General features: G+C 36.8%; 1 protein-coding gene and 1 long non-coding RNA gene across 2 annotated transcripts; one reads left to right on the top strand and one right to left on the bottom strand.

Moving 5' to 3' along the window:
- Window positions 1-350: 350 nt before the first annotated feature.
- On the bottom strand, window positions 351-2,333 carry LOC107688349 (uncharacterized). The gene is made up of 3 exons (XR_001634228.1): window positions 2,101-2,333; window positions 669-739; window positions 351-443 (listed from the first exon to the last, which is right to left on the bottom strand). It is a non-coding gene; the product is annotated as an uncharacterized LOC107688349 (long non-coding RNA).
- A 3,222-nt stretch (window positions 2,334-5,555) lies between these two features.
- On the top strand, window positions 5,556-18,972 carry LOC107688346 (juxtaposed with another zinc finger protein 1-like). The gene is made up of 5 exons (XM_016485987.1): window positions 5,556-6,028; window positions 16,075-16,147; window positions 17,019-17,215; window positions 17,943-18,112; window positions 18,420-18,972. The coding sequence occupies exons 1-5, from the start codon at window positions 5,626-5,628 to the stop codon at window positions 18,564-18,566; spliced, it is 990 nt and encodes a 329-aa protein (XP_016341473.1). The 5' UTR covers window positions 5,556-5,625; the 3' UTR covers window positions 18,567-18,972.
- The last annotated feature ends 432 nt before the right edge of the window (window positions 18,973-19,404 follow it).

Here is a 19,404-nt window from a genome sequence, read left to right as displayed (position 1 = left end):
AAAAGGGGTCAGAAGGTAAAGTCCTTCTTTTGTTTTTTATGTAAATGTTTCTGTCGCTGCAATGATGGCTCACAGACCCCAGAGGTCAAGGATCAGGCTGATGTTTATATGTCAGACACTGGGTTTCCATGGTAACAGACATTGTCTAAATCCTAAATTAAATGAGATAGAGAGAATGACCCATCATGACACACATTCGCTTTTCACAGGCTCTTATATTACTGACCTACGAGCTGTAGATTGAAACTCTTTAGCTGCATAGAAGATATTAAAACTGCATTGATAATAAAACATTAGCCTTTGATATGAGTGGTTAATTATGTGTGTTTTTTTATAAACACACCCTTACCTGAAAGCATACTGTCACACTTAATAGAAGGGAATGTAAGGGTCATCTCATGTTTGTGTCTGTGAATAATTAGGTGATCTTCTCTTTGGAAGCGCTACAAGAACAAGAAACATGGGAGGCCGTGACAATGCTGAATTACATAAAGGATACATAGTTGTTCCAATATGAATCATAATTTTTTAATAGTAATTCATTGTGAAATGTGATTCAATTTAACAATGTAACTGATGGGTAAAACTTGTGACAGCATACATAAAACACACAGTTGTAGCTCTGAATGATATGACAAACATCAGCAAACTGGACATCTGTTACTTACCTGTGAGCATCCAGGAGCAGTGCATACATATGGCCTGTCCTGATCAACATTCATCACTGAGATCTAAAAACCTAAACATACATATACACACACATGCACACACACACACAAACACATGCACACAAGGGAGATGACATTAAAAAGTGCTCATGACAATTAGACAGACAGACAGATATAAATAACACCTATACGCAATATAGTGCCAAATATGGATGAATTATTTAAATTTTTCAGTCTCTTGGTTCTATCTATCATCTATCTATCTATCTATCTATCTATCTATCTATCTATCTGTCTATCTATCTATCTATCTATCTGTCTGTCTATCTATCTAGCTGTCTATCTACCTTTCGGTCCATCCATATAGAGATACAACAGACTTTATGAAAATAAAACATGATAGATATAGATAGACAGACAGACAGACAGATCTATGACAGCGATCTATAAATCAGATATAAATATATATTAAATATATTTATAAACATATATTAAATATATAAGACCTATAAATTAGTGAAACATAGTTTTAAAAATGGATGAACTATTTGAATTCCTCTCAGTGCTCTATATTTTGCTCACATTTCCCTGTTTGAGTTCTCTTCTCTACGTGTTCTCTGTATATGATACGTATTACATCATAGTCGCGCCTTATAAAAAGACCCTACTTGCCCGGTCACTCATAACGTGAGCATTCCTCTAGTCATGACAACATCATTTAGTTCAGCGGGGGCGAGAGTCTGAATTGGCAAGACGGGTCTACGGTGCCAATGCCAATCGTCTAACCGGCCTGCAGAATGACGTAATGGCGAAACCGGAGGACTCACGCGGTGTCACGAATTTTACAAACCCAAACATCCTGCCCAGGGGCAATAATGTGTCATTTTAGGAAAGAAAAAACATCGTAAAGTTGTCTGAGTCACTTTGGATTATGCGTGACGGCAGATGTCATACAGGGTGTATAATAATAATAATAATAATAATAATAATAATAATAATAAAACCAAAGCAAATGCGAATATTTAACTTACTCATTCAAATCACGCGCACGTGTGCTATATAAGTTAACATTTAAAAATGTTACATTCAAATAGGCTTTGAACCGCCAACTGTCAAACAACCATTCACCTAAACGCGTAGTTGACAAGTGACATAACTAAAAATTACAAACATCCATTTTACAAAGAGTCAAAACATTTTCTATTCTAATACTCAATTTGTCTGATTGTTTGGTGGTGTCACAAACAGTTAAACAGTTTACCAACATTTTAATGGAAACCGGCACTTTGACAGATACCAACTTGACAGTAAATCAAGAACAACAGCAACAAAAATCCCAACAACACTGTGCAAGACACGCGTTACGTTTGTGTTTTGAACTAAGTGTAAAATGATATTCACAAGCGAGTGTAAAATAGTAATACTAACTTACCTAAACGCACGCAGACTGAGATTAGCAACGCTCCTCGCGCTGGGACGAAGCACGCTGAAGTGAAACGCGATTACAATATGATCTATTTACAGAAGCATTACATCACCTCGCGGTGACGTCACGTGGGATTCCTGAACTTCTAAATCATTGCAGTCCGCTTTTTAAAAAGAGGAGGGGTTTCAGACCGCGCGCACCCGCCCACCGGAGGATGTAGCGGGCGTATGATGCGGACATTGGCGCGTTGGGGGGAAAAAGAGAAGAGGGAGGTGCTTCGCTCGGTGCGTGCTGCGCCAACAGCTGTCTGGAGCGGTGCGCGGGACGGTCCCGATTAGCGAAGGGCGTGTGATGATAGAGGGAAGAGAGTAAAGGGGCATGTATAAGCGTGTTAGCCTTTGGTTGAAAACGTTAAATTACAAACTGTTGCCAGCCATATGTTTGTTTTTCTGGTGGTCAACGATATAAACTGCATGCTTTCTTTTCTTTCTTTTCAATGAGATTTTGTAATGTGAATCAGACGAGTATTTATTCAAAACTGGGCTCTGGGGTTCTGTTAAAAAAAACAATAATATATCTTATATAATAATAATTCCAAAATAATTATATATCCAAAACATGGTAGGCTAGTTGTATGAATACATGTTTTATAGAGCTTTGACACAGATGTCAACTTTTAGAAGGGTAAACTAAAATGAAACAACTCTTATCATGTGACTATTTACACATATTGTCATTTTCAGGCAGTCTAAAATTTTGATATTTGAAAATGCATCAGCTACACTTTTAAGAACCTAATAAACATACAAATACATTTTGGTCGGTGTGATGATAATGTTAGTGTTTGGATTTCAGTTCACTTGCAGAATCAAGACAATGGATAAAGACTGTTTGTGTTTTCTGAGGAAATGATTCTAGTGAATAAATGACTCTGACTTATGCTATAGTCAAAATGGCTGCCGGAATGCTTCATAAACAAAAATCTAAGGCCACAAAGTATGACGCCAGCTGTCATACCAAGACAAGATTTTTAAGCTTTTCACACTCAGAAAAATAGATATCTTGATGAATTCACCTGCGACAGGTTATCAAAGTTTAACGTAGTGTCTAACCATATTGTGTTAAACTACTGAAAACAGATGTCATGATTTCACATATATGACAGAATGTGGATACATTCCGATTATCGTAAAACTAAGGGGTGTGTCTAATGTTCAGAACAGTGTGGTCCTTTTGTGGTAAGCACTATAAGGAAAGAGTGAAAGAAAAAGGCAGAACAAGTGAGAGGGAGAGAAAGAGAGAGTGTAATTCATTTGCCTGCTCTAACTTAGAATGCTAGTAGCTGTTTCCTCAGCAACACCACAAAACAGGAAGTGGTAATGATGTCACATCAAACTCCAGCCTTAGCTGACTCCTACGTCTATGAGTATGAATCATACACACACAGAGACAACGCAGCAGAGGACATGCACCCACAAGTCTCATATGACATCATCCATGTTTCTGCCATGATATAATTCACCTTAAAAAGGAACTGTGTCAAGTTCACCTTTTGTTCACCATTTAAAGTATACACAATGAAATTGGTGATTTTTGCTAATTAACACAACTTAAAAAATTATATTTACATTGATGCATGATGTAATTGATTTACAAAAGAGAAACAGCAATTAATTATAGATAACAATAATAAACTAAAATTAAATGCTGACTCTGATATCAGAGCTATATGTGGTTATTCTTTTGATGTTTTCTCAAATTTTTGGACATTTTTGGTTGTATGTGAATGAATACAGTATGTGCATGTGTGTAGCAGGTCACATGTCTGTAATTTTTCACATCCTTTGTAATACTTCAGTCTCAAGGTAGATCTTTAAAAGTCTCAAAGATTTATTGCACATGAGTGATATTGGATTAATCAAGCATTTGGAACTAAATAAGTCCTTAACCCTTTGATATTGTTCAGTCATGTTGTTTGACCTGGCATGACCTCCTCACAGTTTCTAGCATCTGGCATTGGCTGCTTAGGTCTATCTTGTTTGAGGCAGATGGTTGCATTTACTAACATCTGGCTGGCTTTACATTATAACATTATATGGTATGTCCCAAAAAGCTGTCTGTAGGTTTATGAGCTTTTCAGTACAATTTGAGTCTTGGGAGTTGTTCGTATATGTACTGTATTCGCACAAAATTATGAAGCTGAAGAGAAAATATTGTATTTCAGGAGTAAATGTTTATGCAAGTCTATTTGTTTAAAAACAGTGCCATGGAAAATATTTGGTAATTTAGTCTCTCACTTATTTGCATAGGCCAACGGCAGAGAACATTTATAACAGGGAGATTTAACGGTTGATTAACAAGTGATGGTCAGCACATGGTCACTGTCACAGGCTAATCAAAGGGACATTCCTCCTGCTCTTTGTGAACGCAACCCCTTACATGGATGCTTGTGTCACACCTGACAGATTCCCAGTCTTGTCAAAGTTTTAAAGAGGTGGGAGGTCAACATTTAATGTCTTTAGTAAAAAAATTCCAGTAGGTCTAATATTCTAATACACAGACATTGGACATAGTCACATGACATTCCGCTATTGTGTAGTTGGATTCAAATATTTGCTGTAATTGTACATTCTTTATTACAACTGAAAAGAATGTACTGAAAGAGTCGAGATGGTGGTCATTTATAAGAAACAGATCTGAAATCATTAGATCTGAGACTTATGCTGCAAAAGTGGTACAGAAAGCTCAACACACACACACACACACACACACACACATGCATATATATAATGAAAAATGCATTTACACACCGTTTAATGCTGCACAGAGGTGGCATAAATGTACTTATACAGGAATTACAATCACTACACTGTAAAAGAAAATCCTGTTGCTTTTGCATTTTTATGTGTTAAATTATCAAGTCCATGCTGCCAGTAAAATCAGTTCTATAGCCTACCTTTACTGATGACCATCATAATAACAAGAGAAAGGAGAAAGACACATGATTAATCAAAATGCATCACAATAAACTTTTCCACAAGCTGTGGTAAATACTAATTGGGTCATAGCAGTTACAGTTTTTCACCATTAAGGGAACTTACCATTAAACAATGAACGGGTTTATTTTTGATGGTCTTTTACAGTTAAATTAAAATATTAATTATTTAATTGCATATTTTACATTTTTTAATCTGTCATTACAACAATGTACTCCACGGTAAATTAAATTTACACACATAAAAAAATAAAAAGAAATAAATAAAAAGACCAATGCTTTACTATTGTATAGTATGATTATTTTTTATTATTTTTTTTTTTACAAAAGTGCTTGGTTTATGAGCACTTGAAAGAGTCACACAGCCAGTATATGTGTAAATAATGATCATTTTAGTTTATTAGATACAAAGTTAATTGGGATTAGAGTTTCTGCACTCCCAGGCAGTTGGACCAATAGGCTAAACCTTATGCTTTTAAAGCCTAGCTGGAAGGGTAGCAAAAGATCCACTGAAATAATCAATAATACAGTTGCTTATGTGGCCCTTCTCAGTCAAGCACTCCTCGCCTTTCTCCGCTCAGGTGAACAGCAGCATGTTTGTTTTGCCAGCCCCTCCTCCTCCTCCTCCTCCTGCTGGTCCTCCGTCATGCTGCTTTGGCCCCCATCCCCCTCCCATTGGCTGCCAGCCGTCTGAACAGCTCCAGCTGCAATCACCACCGCCGCTGCTGCTGCAACTAGCTGCCGGCTATTTGATCACCCCCATCCCGCACAGCCTCTGCCTTCGCCGGTCTGCAAGCTCACGGACCTCTGCCAACACATCCATTATGACGGGCGTCGCGGCTGCCTCCTTCTTCTCCAACGTTTGCCGGTTTGGCGGTTGCGGGCTGCATTTTGAGTCCCTGGGCGAGCTCATCGTTCACATCGAAGATAACCACATCGGTGAGTGGCGCTCCGGTTTCGGCCTGCTGTCCCGTTAAGCAACCGCTCTCAAGCGGCGAGAAGGCGCAACTGTGCGCCGCGCATTTGGCTGGGTTCTATGCAGTAACGCGCTAATTCACTTGCACGAACTGGCTTCAAATTTATTATCATTAGCATTGACTCGGTTTAATAAAGAGTCGATAGATAGTCATAAGCAGGTTTCAGCGACGGGTGCATGGGTTCGTGCACGGTTACCAGACGCTGCTCTGTTTAGATCTAGGCCTGTATGTACTTGTGGCAAGCCATATTAACATGTATTGCTTGAAGTAACTAATACCTAATTTTGTTGTTAGCAGCATTAGTAGTTTTAGGGTAATGAATAAAAGTTATCCAATAGTGACTAACATGAATAATCATAATTGTTTAGTTTCACTATATTACAGTATATAATATAGTTCATGGTATTACAATGTAATGTACTACTAGTACGTATTCCAATAGAGAATGTTTTTTTCATTACGTAATAGCACATAGTTACTTATTTATGTTCAGGGTTCTAGTATTAATTGAATAGACACTATTACATATTTATTAAACACCGTGTTCTTGTAGAATAGTTGTTAGTAGACATGGAATACATACCAGCAACAAATGTAGGGCTCCAGACTGCAACCATTTTTTCTGCCGGTGCAAATAAATGTTTTGAGCAGTCGCACTGGTGCGACCACCGCATGGTCCAACTCATAAGGTATAGCAACAAATGTAGGGCTCCAGATTGCGACCAAATGGTCGCATTTTGCTACCATTTCTTCTGCTGGTGCAACTACATTTTTTGAGCGGTCGCACTGGTGCGACCACCGCATGGTCTAACTCAAATGAGAAACATCAAACGGCAAACAAAAAAAAAGCGTAACATAACAGTGCTACTCGTTTGAGCTGTGCAGCGTGGACCATTTTTCAGCTTGGATCAATAATTGAGTGCAGCACAAGCAACCTTGTCTGAGCTCAGAACAGGTTTACTCGGGAACCAGTGTTGATCTCACAACACTGTTACTGCACAGCGCTGCGAGATCCAGTGAGAAGCATTTGAATTCTGCACAGCACTGACATAGAAAACCAGAAGTAGTAACGCTAACTATAACCATGGTGTTGTGGCAGAAATAGTCGAATGTTATTAATTCATTTCAGAGTTTGTACAACCTTTTGAGAGAGAAATTCAAGCTCTTTTCAATGATTTTCAACTATTTCACACAACTATTTCTAGCACAATGATCCAATTTGCATGTTTTTTTTAATGAAATGACCAAAATACACTTATGTACAATTTAAAAAACAGACTTCAAATTACCACTATAACCAGTAGATGGCAGCAGAGGAGCACTTATTGGCTTATTAGTCATTCATTTCTACTTTTTGCTTTATATTTTGAAATGATAAAATAACTATTATAAAATATAAAATCATCAATAAATCAAATTTTGCCAGAGGTTTGCACTTTTTTGTGTATGAAGTAAGAAAATTCACAAAGTGCCTTGAAAAACAAACTTTTCTTCAATTTGAGACTGAATCACACATAAAGAGCATTCCTTTTATAATCAATGAAGGTGTCAGTCAGTTCAGTATAATACTATAGAAGAATAATGGTACATTTAATAAGAGTAGAATATATACATTTTCTATATAAAAATTAGATTTTGCATGTTATTGTTATTAAAGTACATTTTTTATGCTTCCCAACTCAAGCTTTACTCAAGTGCTTTACTGTTAAATGTGTATAAATGTGAAATAAACAAGAAATGAATGTGTAATATTATTAGTAACTGCACTTATTAATGCAAAACAATAGTAATTTTATGATTAAATTATCTTTATTTTTAATACTCCCACACACCAACCCCCCAGTGTAACCAAATCTGCTCCTGGCACCACTATCTGTAGAACTTAGTGGCGCTGGTGCCACTGCTCTCAAATGTTAGTCTGGAGCCCTGAAATGAAATGCATATGAATATTGAATATTTGAATACATGGAATTAGAGACCTGCACCCGCGGGACCCAACACAACAGAGTGCGGCGCGGGACAACTCTTCATGAATGTCGTGGGCGGGAGCGGGACCAGATAAGATATATTTCTGCGGGAGCGGGCGGGCGGGGGACAGAATCTTGCGGGAGCGGGACTGAAAAATCCGTCCCGCGCAGGTCTCTACATGGAATTCAAATATTTTGCCATTTGTTACCAGTAGCAGTAGATGTGACTATTTGGATGATTAGTAACAACAAGAAGTTATTATTATAATTAATAATTATTATTTATTATTATAGTCAGTATAAAGGTCTTAGATCATGTAATTGTCACAAGTCACAACTTGTTCCTATAGCTGTTTTATAGAGGTTTCGTACTGAGTTTTTTTTTTCAGAAAGAGGTTTTGTCAGCTGAACAATCTGTAGGCTGTGTTGTTACAGTACAATCCATTGAACGCACTGTATTTCTGTCCCTCACAGCCTCGTTTTCATTCCTGTCAAAAATTAAATTAGGCTCTACCCTGAGTCCCTGACTAAGGTGTAAATGTAAAATTGGCTTGCCATGTCTACCGTAATTAGCGCTTGCTGTGGAGAGCCATTGTTTACGCCAGTGTTGTGTATTCAAGCCGTCTTGTCAAGTCTGCAGGAATGAATCTCTGTTCAGGTGTTTAACAGACTTACATACAAACTTCCTTTTTCAAATTAATCCCAAGTTAGGGAATCACAATATGAAGCAGAATTAACTTTATTTTGAGGGGTCTGTTGTTGTTTTTCAGAACCCGTTTTTCGCAATAATTTATTAATGATGCATTTTGGTTTAAGAGGCGTGCACTGTAAAACTTCTTAAACTGTAAAAATTGCAGCCCTCTAAAATGGAAAACTTTAATTAAAGTGGTGCAGAGTTAAAGTTTAGTGATTCATTGCACTTTTTCAACCACCTTGAATTTAATTACCGATGAAGAAAATCAAGTTAAAACTGAAAACTGAATTTAATTACTGATGAAGAAAATAAAGTTGAAACTCTGAAAACACAAGGAATATAGATGCTATAACACGATGATGAAAACATTACAGTATTGTCTTTGTATGAATGCAAGGCAAACCACCTGGGGTAACTAAAAAAATTGTTTCAGCATTCAGTGACCTTACGCTGATTGTTTGTGTACTTAATATAATATTTGTACGCACTGCTGATCTGTAATGGAAATGCATGAATGTTTATAACTGATATGCAGTGTTTTGCTGTGCTGCTCATATCTATTCTGATGGCAGTGCTTCACTCAGATTCTCTCCATAGTGATTGCAGCTGTCACAATGGAAGGCATCTGTCAGAATGAAACACACCTGCACCCCAGTCTGTGTGTTTGTCAGTGTAGCCTTATAAAAGATCAGCTTGCCTGATTTCCCTCGGGAGTCACAGATCTGACTATTAGAGTTAGGGATTTGACCTCAGAGCTCTTGTTTTAATGAGCACAACAATGAAAGACACCCTTAACCCTCCACGCAAATCATTAATACTACTAATCAGTAATAATCCTATTGTGTGTAGACCCCATGCAGTGGCTTGGTTTGGCAGTTTGCCATGAAGATGATTGTTAAAATTCATAATGTAAACTGAAGATGCTTGAGTTAGTTTGTTCTGCACAGTTTTCGATAGGAGATTAATGTTAAAACCTGACAGGGACAACCTTTTAGACAGCTGGCATATAGAGCAGGATACAGACTCTGTCTGAATTACATCCCATGATTGTCTCCAACTCTTCCTCTCTTTCATTGTTTTAGGAAATCTTACACACATGTAACAAATGAAGTGTTGATAATGGCAGGTCATTGTTTAGGCATTAGTTGATTATTTTACTGACAGAAATTGATAAAAAATTTAATGATGGGAATTGGCAAAATGCTTACAAACCAATTTAAAACAAGGTTCTTTGAAAATACAGTGTACGGCCTTGAATGACCTTTGACCTTAAGTGCCATCTCAGAAGCCCAGATGCTGTATTTAGTTTTGTCTTGTCTCAGGCGTAAAAGCCCCATTTAGACCCATTTTGCACAATATCAGAACCAGATCAATGTTAGACATTTATTTTCAGTGTGTTTTATTAGTATTTTTAGATGAAATTGTATGGATTATTGTTATTGTGCCTTTTATAAGTTATCAGCCATAACCAAATAAATATTATTGGTTTATTTTACCGGACTGATTTTTTTAAATTGGTGCATTCTAATATTAAATGCATTTCTTTTTAAAGAGTCTTCAAGCTATAGCCCATAGCGACAAAGTAAAAATAATTTATTACATAAATAATTCAGTACTTATTTGAAACCCTCTTTTTTGTTGCAATTATAGTTAGTGTGTATCATGTGTTCACTACTGCACACCGGTATTGGGTTGACTGTGTACCATAGTCGTCATGGTGAATTACTCTGTTAAGTTAAATATAGAGGTTGTGTCTGCTTGCAGACATTTTCATCTTTGCATTTTGATTATACTCTTCACTAATATGCTAAATGCAGGTAAAGCTGTTTGAGAGGTAGATGGGAGAAAATTTTTGTCCTTAAGGTCATTTAAGTGATGTTTGACAAAAAGTCAGGTTTACACAATTGCAGTTACACATTTACTTCCAGAATATAGTGCGTTACTGCAATGTAACAAGCAACGTCAACTCAGATGTTAAGACATCATGGTGTATGGTCTGTCTGTTTCTTTTTTACACCAAGTGTATGCTTGCTATCTGTTTTTGCAATGTTGTCGCTTGCTTATCTTATTTGACTTCCACATGATGTTGTTTGTGTGTTGCACCCCAATTCTTTTATTTTATTTTTTTTTTATAATCAAAGTGAAGCTACTTCATCTGAATGCAAATGGTGTATATGCAATTTCATTAATTCAGTTATCAAATAAACTGCAGACATGTAAAATAATTAGATAAACTGCCTTATCCTGCTTGTTCTTTAGATTGATCAATTTATATCTGTGGGCTACAGTTGCAAGGCAGTCGGTTTTGACACTATAGTGAATATAAAGTTACATGAACTTATGTAACATTGCCTCCTTGTGGTAAAATTGTGGTGTTTTTACCACATGACGCGCTGGACAGACGTTTGCAGACTGTCATAAAATCTGTGCGTGTGCACATTAACATTATGTAATCCAATGGTACCAAGAAAGAGCTGTCATGTTGCCCTGTATAGAAGACTATATCTTTTGACATATAATTTATTTGAATAAAATGAGGTATGGCAGGTATCAGAACTTAGTCAAAGCACGACTGTGCGTCTTCTTAGGCTGTGAGAGTGTGGAAAAAGAGGTAGCCTACATGCAAACAAACACGAAAAGGAAAGTTCATTGGATATATCTGTTTATAGTTGCCTATGCCGAAAGGAATTTTGCATGATGTCATACCCTCCCGTGATAGTCGGTCCTCCGGGTATTCGGACCTGTATTTAGGTAACGTTAAGTTGTTGTTTAGTGTTGTGGCAGTGGAAATTTGTTCAGACATGCCCGTTTCATTTCCTGTCTATGTTATTTGCATGTCGTAGGTAACAAATTACATAATTTTAAACAACTGAAAGCCGAGGTACTCTGTTACGGCCAGTGTTTGTTGTCGTCTCTTATCGTCTGCGTATTGAGTCACTGCAGGTCTTTTCTGTCCCAGCAACTGTCAGCGTAACCATGGCAACAATGAAACTAAATTAAACTTTAGTGAAAGATCAAAAAGGGGTTTAGTAAAACACTGAAGTAACAAAATATCAGTCCGAACGGTTTTGATGGTCACCGTTAGCATACACCGCTTTTTCATGTGCACTAAGCCTATTATATCTAAACAATACAACAGCGCTATGTGGAACTGTCTACAGACGTTTGTTGTTGTTGTTGTTGATCTCTCGCTAACCTAGCATACGATTTGGGCAATTAAATGTTGCCATTTTATTAATTTAAACTTAAATCTAAAACTGTAAGGCATTCGGAGTACTAGATACTTGAAACTTGGGCGAGTTTGTTTCAGTGACCAGAAGATGTCAGGCTTGTTACACAATATCTGTTTGCTCTAGCAGTTGGTAAGGGAAGTGCTAGATGATTTTAGATTTAAACCAAAAAGTATGGAAAGGCGTTTGTAAATGTTCAAGTTTTATTCTTTTGAGGCCAAAATTGTCTAGTATAGCTAATAATACAGTTCTCATTTATAGCTTTGAGGTTTTGTTGCTATTAGTTGTTAATGAAAAATATATTCATAAGGGAATATTCATAATCTTCTATTCCTCACTGTTGCTCCCCTTTAGGCTGTTGTTGATTTGCTGAGTGATATTATGGTGAATATTCCATTCACATGTTGTTCTTAATAATTTTCTGAACTTATACAATGCATTTTTTGGGCATCTAGCTGAAATAATAGTTGCAATAATAGTTTATGAAATGTGACAAACTAATATCAAGAAATGATAATAATTATAGAAGTTAATTCTGTTCAGCTTTGTTGAGATCATTATGCTTTAATTGTATGTATGTGTGTGTGTGTGTGTGTGTGTGTTTGTAAGAGAGAGCGTTGCATTAAATGACTCGTCAGGCCTTTTTATGAGGCAATTAGTGAGATCCAGTGGAAAAACCATTATACCAGCTTTCCTAGTCCTGCCCAAAACCCAATGTGTGTTTGTCTGTATGTGCTGGTGTGCATAATTTGTGCATTTGTGTGTGTGAATGCTTATGTTTTTGTTTACCTTTTCATGTGTGTGCTCGTCCTTGAGCTTGCGTGTGTTCGTGTGTACATACGGCAGTGTTTGGAGCGTTGTATCCTGCTGAGCTCTGAGAAGTGTAATTACAGCCTCGTTTAGAGTTCTCTCCATCCCCTCCTTCCAGCCTGTCTTCCCCTCCCCCCCCTTCCCTCCATCCGGAGACCTGCTGCTCTCCAACGCATTAAAACACTCCCCTGCTTTTTAATTAGCCGTCTGGAAAACAAACCCCGCATTCCTACATCGCCGTTCCATGCCAGGCTCCTCTGACTTATGCACAGACTCACACTAACAGGGACACACACATATTGCTGTCTGATGGTTTTTGTGTTGTATTCCACCACAGGGTGGCACATTTGCTCTTCTGGTGGTTTCAGAGCCCTCTAAAAAGTTTCCAACTACTCCAAAATGTTCTTACAGGCATGCAGTTCTGTATAATTTAGATCCACCTGATCCCAAATCAGTGTGTATGACAGCAGTAAATAGCCCAGTGAGGTTTGATAGGCAGAGGATTTAATGATATGGCCGTGAATAAAAGGCATGTTTATAGGAGAAATTTCTTTAATGTCCTCATAGAGGGCCCAGTATTATTAGCCCTACATGAAGATTTCATAGGGATTTAATACTGGTCATGGCTCATTAAAATGCAATATTACTGCTACTGCTTGGGACAAGTGGCGCTTTCAACTCAAGTTCCTGTTGCCGTAAGGATGGTTGTTGTTTGTACTGAATTATGACGGCTGTTATTGGAATTTATGATTTTGCTAAATGTGAAAATTAACTCTGGGGCATTCAGTTTAAGAGGTACTGAATGTTAAGTGTGTGTGTGTGTGTTTCTTCCTGCTTGTGTATGTCCTTGCTACTTTTCCTGTGGAAAGACCTTGTGTGCCTCCATTTTCTAGGTGAAAGGAAATCATAAAATTGGAAAACATTAACTCTGCCCTCCCTTTTCTGTTCTGGCCCTGGCACACGTAATTATACTTCACCCCCTACACACATAATACTATAATTAATTTGCTGAGATTTAAGGTATAATTCACCCTAGAGAAATGAAAATTCTGTCGTCATTTTCTCACCCTCATGTTCTTTAAGACCTGTATGACTGACTTTCTTCTGTGGCACACAAAAGAAGATATTAATAGTAAAGAACTGTTCTTTTTCACATAATGCAGTGAAAGGGAACCAAGGCTGCAAGTAAGATTTTGAAGTATTTTCCCTAAACAAATTTATCACATGACTTTATCATTAGGATATTAAGTAAAGATCATCTTCCATGAAGATATTTTGTAAATTTCCTACCATAAATATATCAAAACTTAAGTTTTGATTAGTAATATGCATTGCTATACTTTTTGGGGAAGTTGTGGCCTAATGGTTAGAGAGTCGGACTCGTAACCCAAGGTTGCGGGTTCGAGTCTCGTACCGGCAGGGATTGTAGGTGGGGGGAGTGAATGTACAGTGCAATTCAGACTTTGTTTCTTTGAATTCTGAATCAGAATGTCAGCATAAAATATAAAGAAATATAAACGCAAAATTCAGAATTTTTTTTCTTGCAATTTCCAGTTTACATCACGCAATTCTGACTTTTGAAGAAGTCGGAATGGTGAGATAAAAAGTCACGATTACTTGTTTCTTTTTTTCCTTTCTTTATTCCATGTTGGAAACAGGCGTCCATACTAAACTCTTAATTTTCAACAAACCAAATATAAAATTGTGATGTTTTGCAAGGATCTCATTGATTGTAGATAACTCCCTAAAAGTGAATTTGTGACTGTGTATCTTAAATAAAAAAATTATGGCAAAATAAATTCATAAATGCTGGTGTGCAGGTTAAAAAAAAAAACAAGCTTAAACTTGTGTAAAATCTAAGCTTGAAACTACTTTAACACCAGTAATATAACTTTTGATAGTCTACAGATAACTATTTCCTGTTGTATTTTATTTTAACAATTTAGTTGAATTCATTTGTTTTTCATTTCACAGTTGCTTTAAAACGTCAAGTATTTATAAGCTTGAAAGTGCACACCAGCAAGTAAAATGCTTTGGAAACGCTAATAAACCACTGATGAAGACCACCACAGTGGACCACCTGAGATACACATATGTGTTTGTGTGAGGGTGTGTGTCCTCTTTATGAGGTGATCCGTGCAGTGCAGTCACCAGAAAGTGCTCTGATGAGATTAAGGCAGCAGACACAGGTAACACTCTAGACTGGTTTCCTTAAAAGACATCAAGGAAACGTTGCTACTCTGTGCTATTTTTAAAATTCATTTGTGTTTTGGGATTCAAGTCATGCTATTACAGATTGTGTGAAATGTGACAGTGCTAAAGATTTTTATTTGCATGCAAGATCTGGCAAGTTCTACAAAGCATTAAGTGAGCGTGTAGACGTTTCTCCATGTTAAAGGAGAATAATGGTTAAGCGAACATGGTGGAATGCTTTTAATGGCTTGGAGTAATACCTCATTTTAGACATATGGGACCTATTATATACACTGCCTGTTATACACAAATATAACTGCACACACGCATACAATGCAACCCATTTGAATGCAGAAAACCCTGGTTTTCTTTTTCTACTTTCTCCACAGTCATTGATAACTCTAAAATAATCATGCAGAATGTGCCAGCTTCTCTCTCTCTCTCTCTCTCTCTCTCACACACACACACACACACACACACACTCAGCAGTGTGCCTTTTGTCTCTTTGTGAGGTCTTCTGTGCACCATTTATGTTTTAATGAGCTCTAAGCAGCAATTAACATCCTACAATTCACACACACACACACACTCTCTCTCTCTCTCTCGAACACGTACAGTGTGGTAAACAATGTCTTTGTTAACTAACATATTTTAAGTATGTACATATGTGTACAAATAAGACACATACTGATCAATGTGATCATAAGGGACTCTTTGCCACATGAGGGCAGTCTCAGGCCAAGATTCAGACTATAACCGGAGACACACACACACACACACACACACACACACACACACACACAGTTGGCAGAGGAACGTTTGAAGCATTGCCTGGTGGCCTCAGGCAATGGAAGCTGCCTGCTGTCACAAGTAGAATGGAAAACGTGTGGTGGTGTGGTGGTTGGGTTGGTCCTGCAGGGCATAAGGGTACTTGTCTGACAAACTTACAGTAAGCACAAAATAATGTTTCGAGCTGCTGCTTTGTCTGTGAGCACCCATGTAATACAGCATACACAGCCTTTGCTTTGACCTATGTGTGTACATCTTTACTGTCTGCTTTTTCCTGTGTGTTTTGCAGTCTAATGTGTTTGTGTTTTCTCTGTTCCTCTCTCAGACACAGATCCCAGAGTTTTGGAGAGGCAGGAGCTGCAGCAGCCCACATATGTTGCTCTGAGCTACATTAATAGGTATGTCTATACTAAGTCTACACTAATTTGCTTAAGAAAAAATATGAATAAATACAGTACCATTCAAAAGTTATTTTATTCAGCAAGGATGCATAAAATTGTGACAGTGAAGACATTTATAATGTTACAAAAATAAATGCTGTTCTTTTGAACTTTCTATTCATCAAATAATCCTGAAAAAATGTATCAGAGTTATATTACAAAATATTAAGCAGCACAACTGTTTTCAATATTATTAATGATAAGAAATGTTCCTTAAGCATAATTCAGGATCATGTGACACTAAAGACTGGAGTAATGGCTGCTTCACACCATCACAGGAATAAATTCCGTTTTAAAATCTATAAAAATTTATTTTTAAAATTGTAATAATATGTTAAAATAATACTGTTACTGTATTTCATTTATTTATTTATTTATTAGAAATGCAGTCTTGGTGAGCATAAGAGACTTTCAAAAACCATAAAAATATCTTACCAACCCTAAACTTTTGAATTGTAGTATATACTGTATTTCTATACATCATATATACACATACAAACACTTTTATATATACAATGTATTATAACCTTAAGCACATACATGCATACATATATGCAAGAAATCTTAAACTAAAATGCAATGGGAAATTTCTGTAACAATATATATAACATCAAGAAAACTGTGCCACGGAAATTATACACTTGGGAGGTCAGTACAGAAGGATGACAATTGTATTTGACACATATTTTAGTTACCCAATTCCAAATGTTGCTTTTTCCGTTTTGTGTAATCACTGGCATTCCAAGAACAATAGTCCTCAGGTGCATCATTACCTGCACATCAATCTATTAACATGACCTTTTGTTTGCCGTTTGTTTTTTTTCTTTAGGTTCATGACTGAAGCAGCACGCAGAGAGCAAGAAACTCAGAAGAAGAAGGTCCAACCCAAAATTGCAATATCAGTCACTGGAGGTGTATCGCGTAACAGTACGGCCACGCCTCCTCGGCATAGCAACGGCAGCCTAACTCCACCCGTCACCCCTCCCATCACGCCCTCATCCTCTTTCCGCAGCAGCACACCCACAGGTGAATGGAGTTTGTGTGTGATATTACACAAGTTAGATTTATATATGAATAACAATCATTTGAAATATTTCTAACTCGTTAGGAGTGTTTGTAATACTCATGGAAAATTTAACGGCTGCTGATTTCTCATGTCTTAATTTGTTATAATTAAGTCTGAAATGTTCTGATTTATTAACCTCTAAATTATGGTTTGTTGCATTTGCTGTCAGAGAGTTAGTTCCTCCCTAAACCTAAAGCTGCACTAATTGAATGTGTGTGTCTGTACTGAAAAGTTTCCATTGGTTTAAATCCAAGCTTGTGTGACGTCCACACTTCCTGCCGCTCCATTTCCTGTTTGTTTTATACTGTTCTTGTCTTTTAATGAGCATTTAAATAAGCCTGTCATTATATCAGTGTATGTTCTGTGTTGAGAAATATGCCAAGAGTTAGAAACATAAATAGCAGACTGCCTTGAATTCAACTGAATCTGTGCTGCATAAACAACTGTTGGTTTAGAAATATTAAAGGATTTGTTCACTTCCAATAACTAAATTATCAGGACATTTTTATTCTGGAAGTGAACTAATCCTTTAAAACTGAACTGTGGCCAAAAAAACAAAAATGAAGAAACCCAGGATAATTGGAGCAAAGGGCACATTTGGGTGCTTTCTCAGTTCTCATTAGTTCATCAGCCAATATATGAAGCAAATAAATGATTAATTAAACAGTTTAACTTTTTCACACTCAGGCAGTGAGTGTGATGAGGAGGAGGTGGAGTATGAAGACTCTGACAGTGACGAGTCCTGGACTACAGAAAGTGCCATCAGCTCAGAGTCCATCCTTAGCTCCATGTGCATGAATGGAGGCGATGAGAAACCCTTCGCATGCCCTGTTCCAGGATGCAAGAAAAGATACAAGGTACTGCACTCATAACTCAAATAATTTATTTATATATTTGAAATAAGTATTATTGTGGTATCAGATATTTAAAAATTCATATTTATAATTTGGTTTACACTTTATAATTAAGATAACATATTACTCTAGTATGATTTACAAATAAAACAAAACAAACTGTGGTTGGTCACATTATATGTAATTTAGACGGTCTCTTCCTGTCAAAGTATGGAAAACCTGCAGTGGATTATATTAAATGTGTTTTTATTCATGAAAAGTTCTTTAGACTTTCCCTCATTCCTGCTTTTCCTTCTAACTTCTGTTTCAGAATGTGAATGGTATTAAGTACCATGCTAAAAACGGGCACAGGACGCAGATCCGTGTGAGAAAGCCCTTCAAGTGTCGCTGTGGGAAAAGCTACAAAACCTCTCAAGGCCTTAGACATCACACCATCAACTTCCACCCACCGCTGTGATACACACACCATCCATTCATTTACATTTCTGGATCATATGTAAACTGGGATTCAAATGCTGATTTCATTTTTTTACTACTTTTTTTCTCTTTATTTGTGTGATTTTATATATACTGTACATGTAGATATACTTGTAAATTTGCACATTCCATGTATATCATTTCTTTACTGCTTTTTAAGATATACTTTATTTTTCATTTTTCTTTTCTTTTTTATTTAAGTGACAGTCACTGATAAATGAAAATTACTGTGCTGAAGATTAGGACACGGCATAAACATTTGTTTCTGATTTTGAAGTCTGTTCAGAGAAAATGGTTTAAAATCAGAAAAGAAGAGTTAAGAAATTCTAGGCAATTTTTTTTTTCCTCATCAAACCTACTTAAAGTGAAAACTACAGTAGGTATGTTGAAACATGTACATATGAAATTATATAAAGACACATTTATATATATATATATATATTAGTAGCTAAGTTGTATTATCCAAACATTTTATTTTCCATGATATATTTTGCAGAACATTTATATTATGTTTTATACAAGAACTTTATCGCATCTTTATGGACTCTTTTTTTTCTGAATTACATTTCATATTTGTATTTGCTTTGTAGAGAAGCAGTCTTTTACTGTCTGAATTGGAAGGACATTGATCTCAGGTCACAATACAGCTGCCAACTTTCAGACAAACAAATCAGGAAACAGGAAAAAACTCATTTCATGAACATTCCACACTGAATATCAAAACGGCTGACATTACCGAGTGTAAAGTTACCCTTCCAGATTTATATTGCATGCGGCTGGCATGCAGGCAGCGCCATCGGTGTGAAATTGAATTCTCT

The sequence above is a fragment of the Sinocyclocheilus anshuiensis genome, unplaced genomic scaffold, assembly GCF_001515605.1.
Source record: "Sinocyclocheilus anshuiensis isolate Anshui unplaced genomic scaffold, SAMN03320099.WGS_v1.1 scaffold209, whole genome shotgun sequence".
Taxonomy (NCBI): domain Eukaryota; kingdom Metazoa; phylum Chordata; class Actinopteri; order Cypriniformes; family Cyprinidae; genus Sinocyclocheilus; species Sinocyclocheilus anshuiensis.
Note: the sequence above shows the minus strand (reverse complement) of the source record. Positions and strands in the feature narration are given on the sequence as shown.

What these genes read in the sequence shown, in the direction of transcription:
- LOC107688346 (XM_016485987.1), top strand. Translation starts at nt 5,626, where the DNA reads ATGTGGCCCTTCTCAGTCAAGCACTCCTCGCCTTTCTCCGCTCAGGTG. An exon ending in GCTCTGAGCTACATTAATAG is followed by an intron (nt 16,148 to 17,018) that starts GTATGTCTATAC and finishes TTTTTTCTTTAG; the next exon opens with GTTCATGACTGAAGCAGCAC. An exon ending in CCGCAGCAGCACACCCACAG is followed by an intron (nt 17,216 to 17,942) that starts GTGAATGGAGTT and finishes TTTCACACTCAG; the next exon opens with GCAGTGAGTGTGATGAGGAG.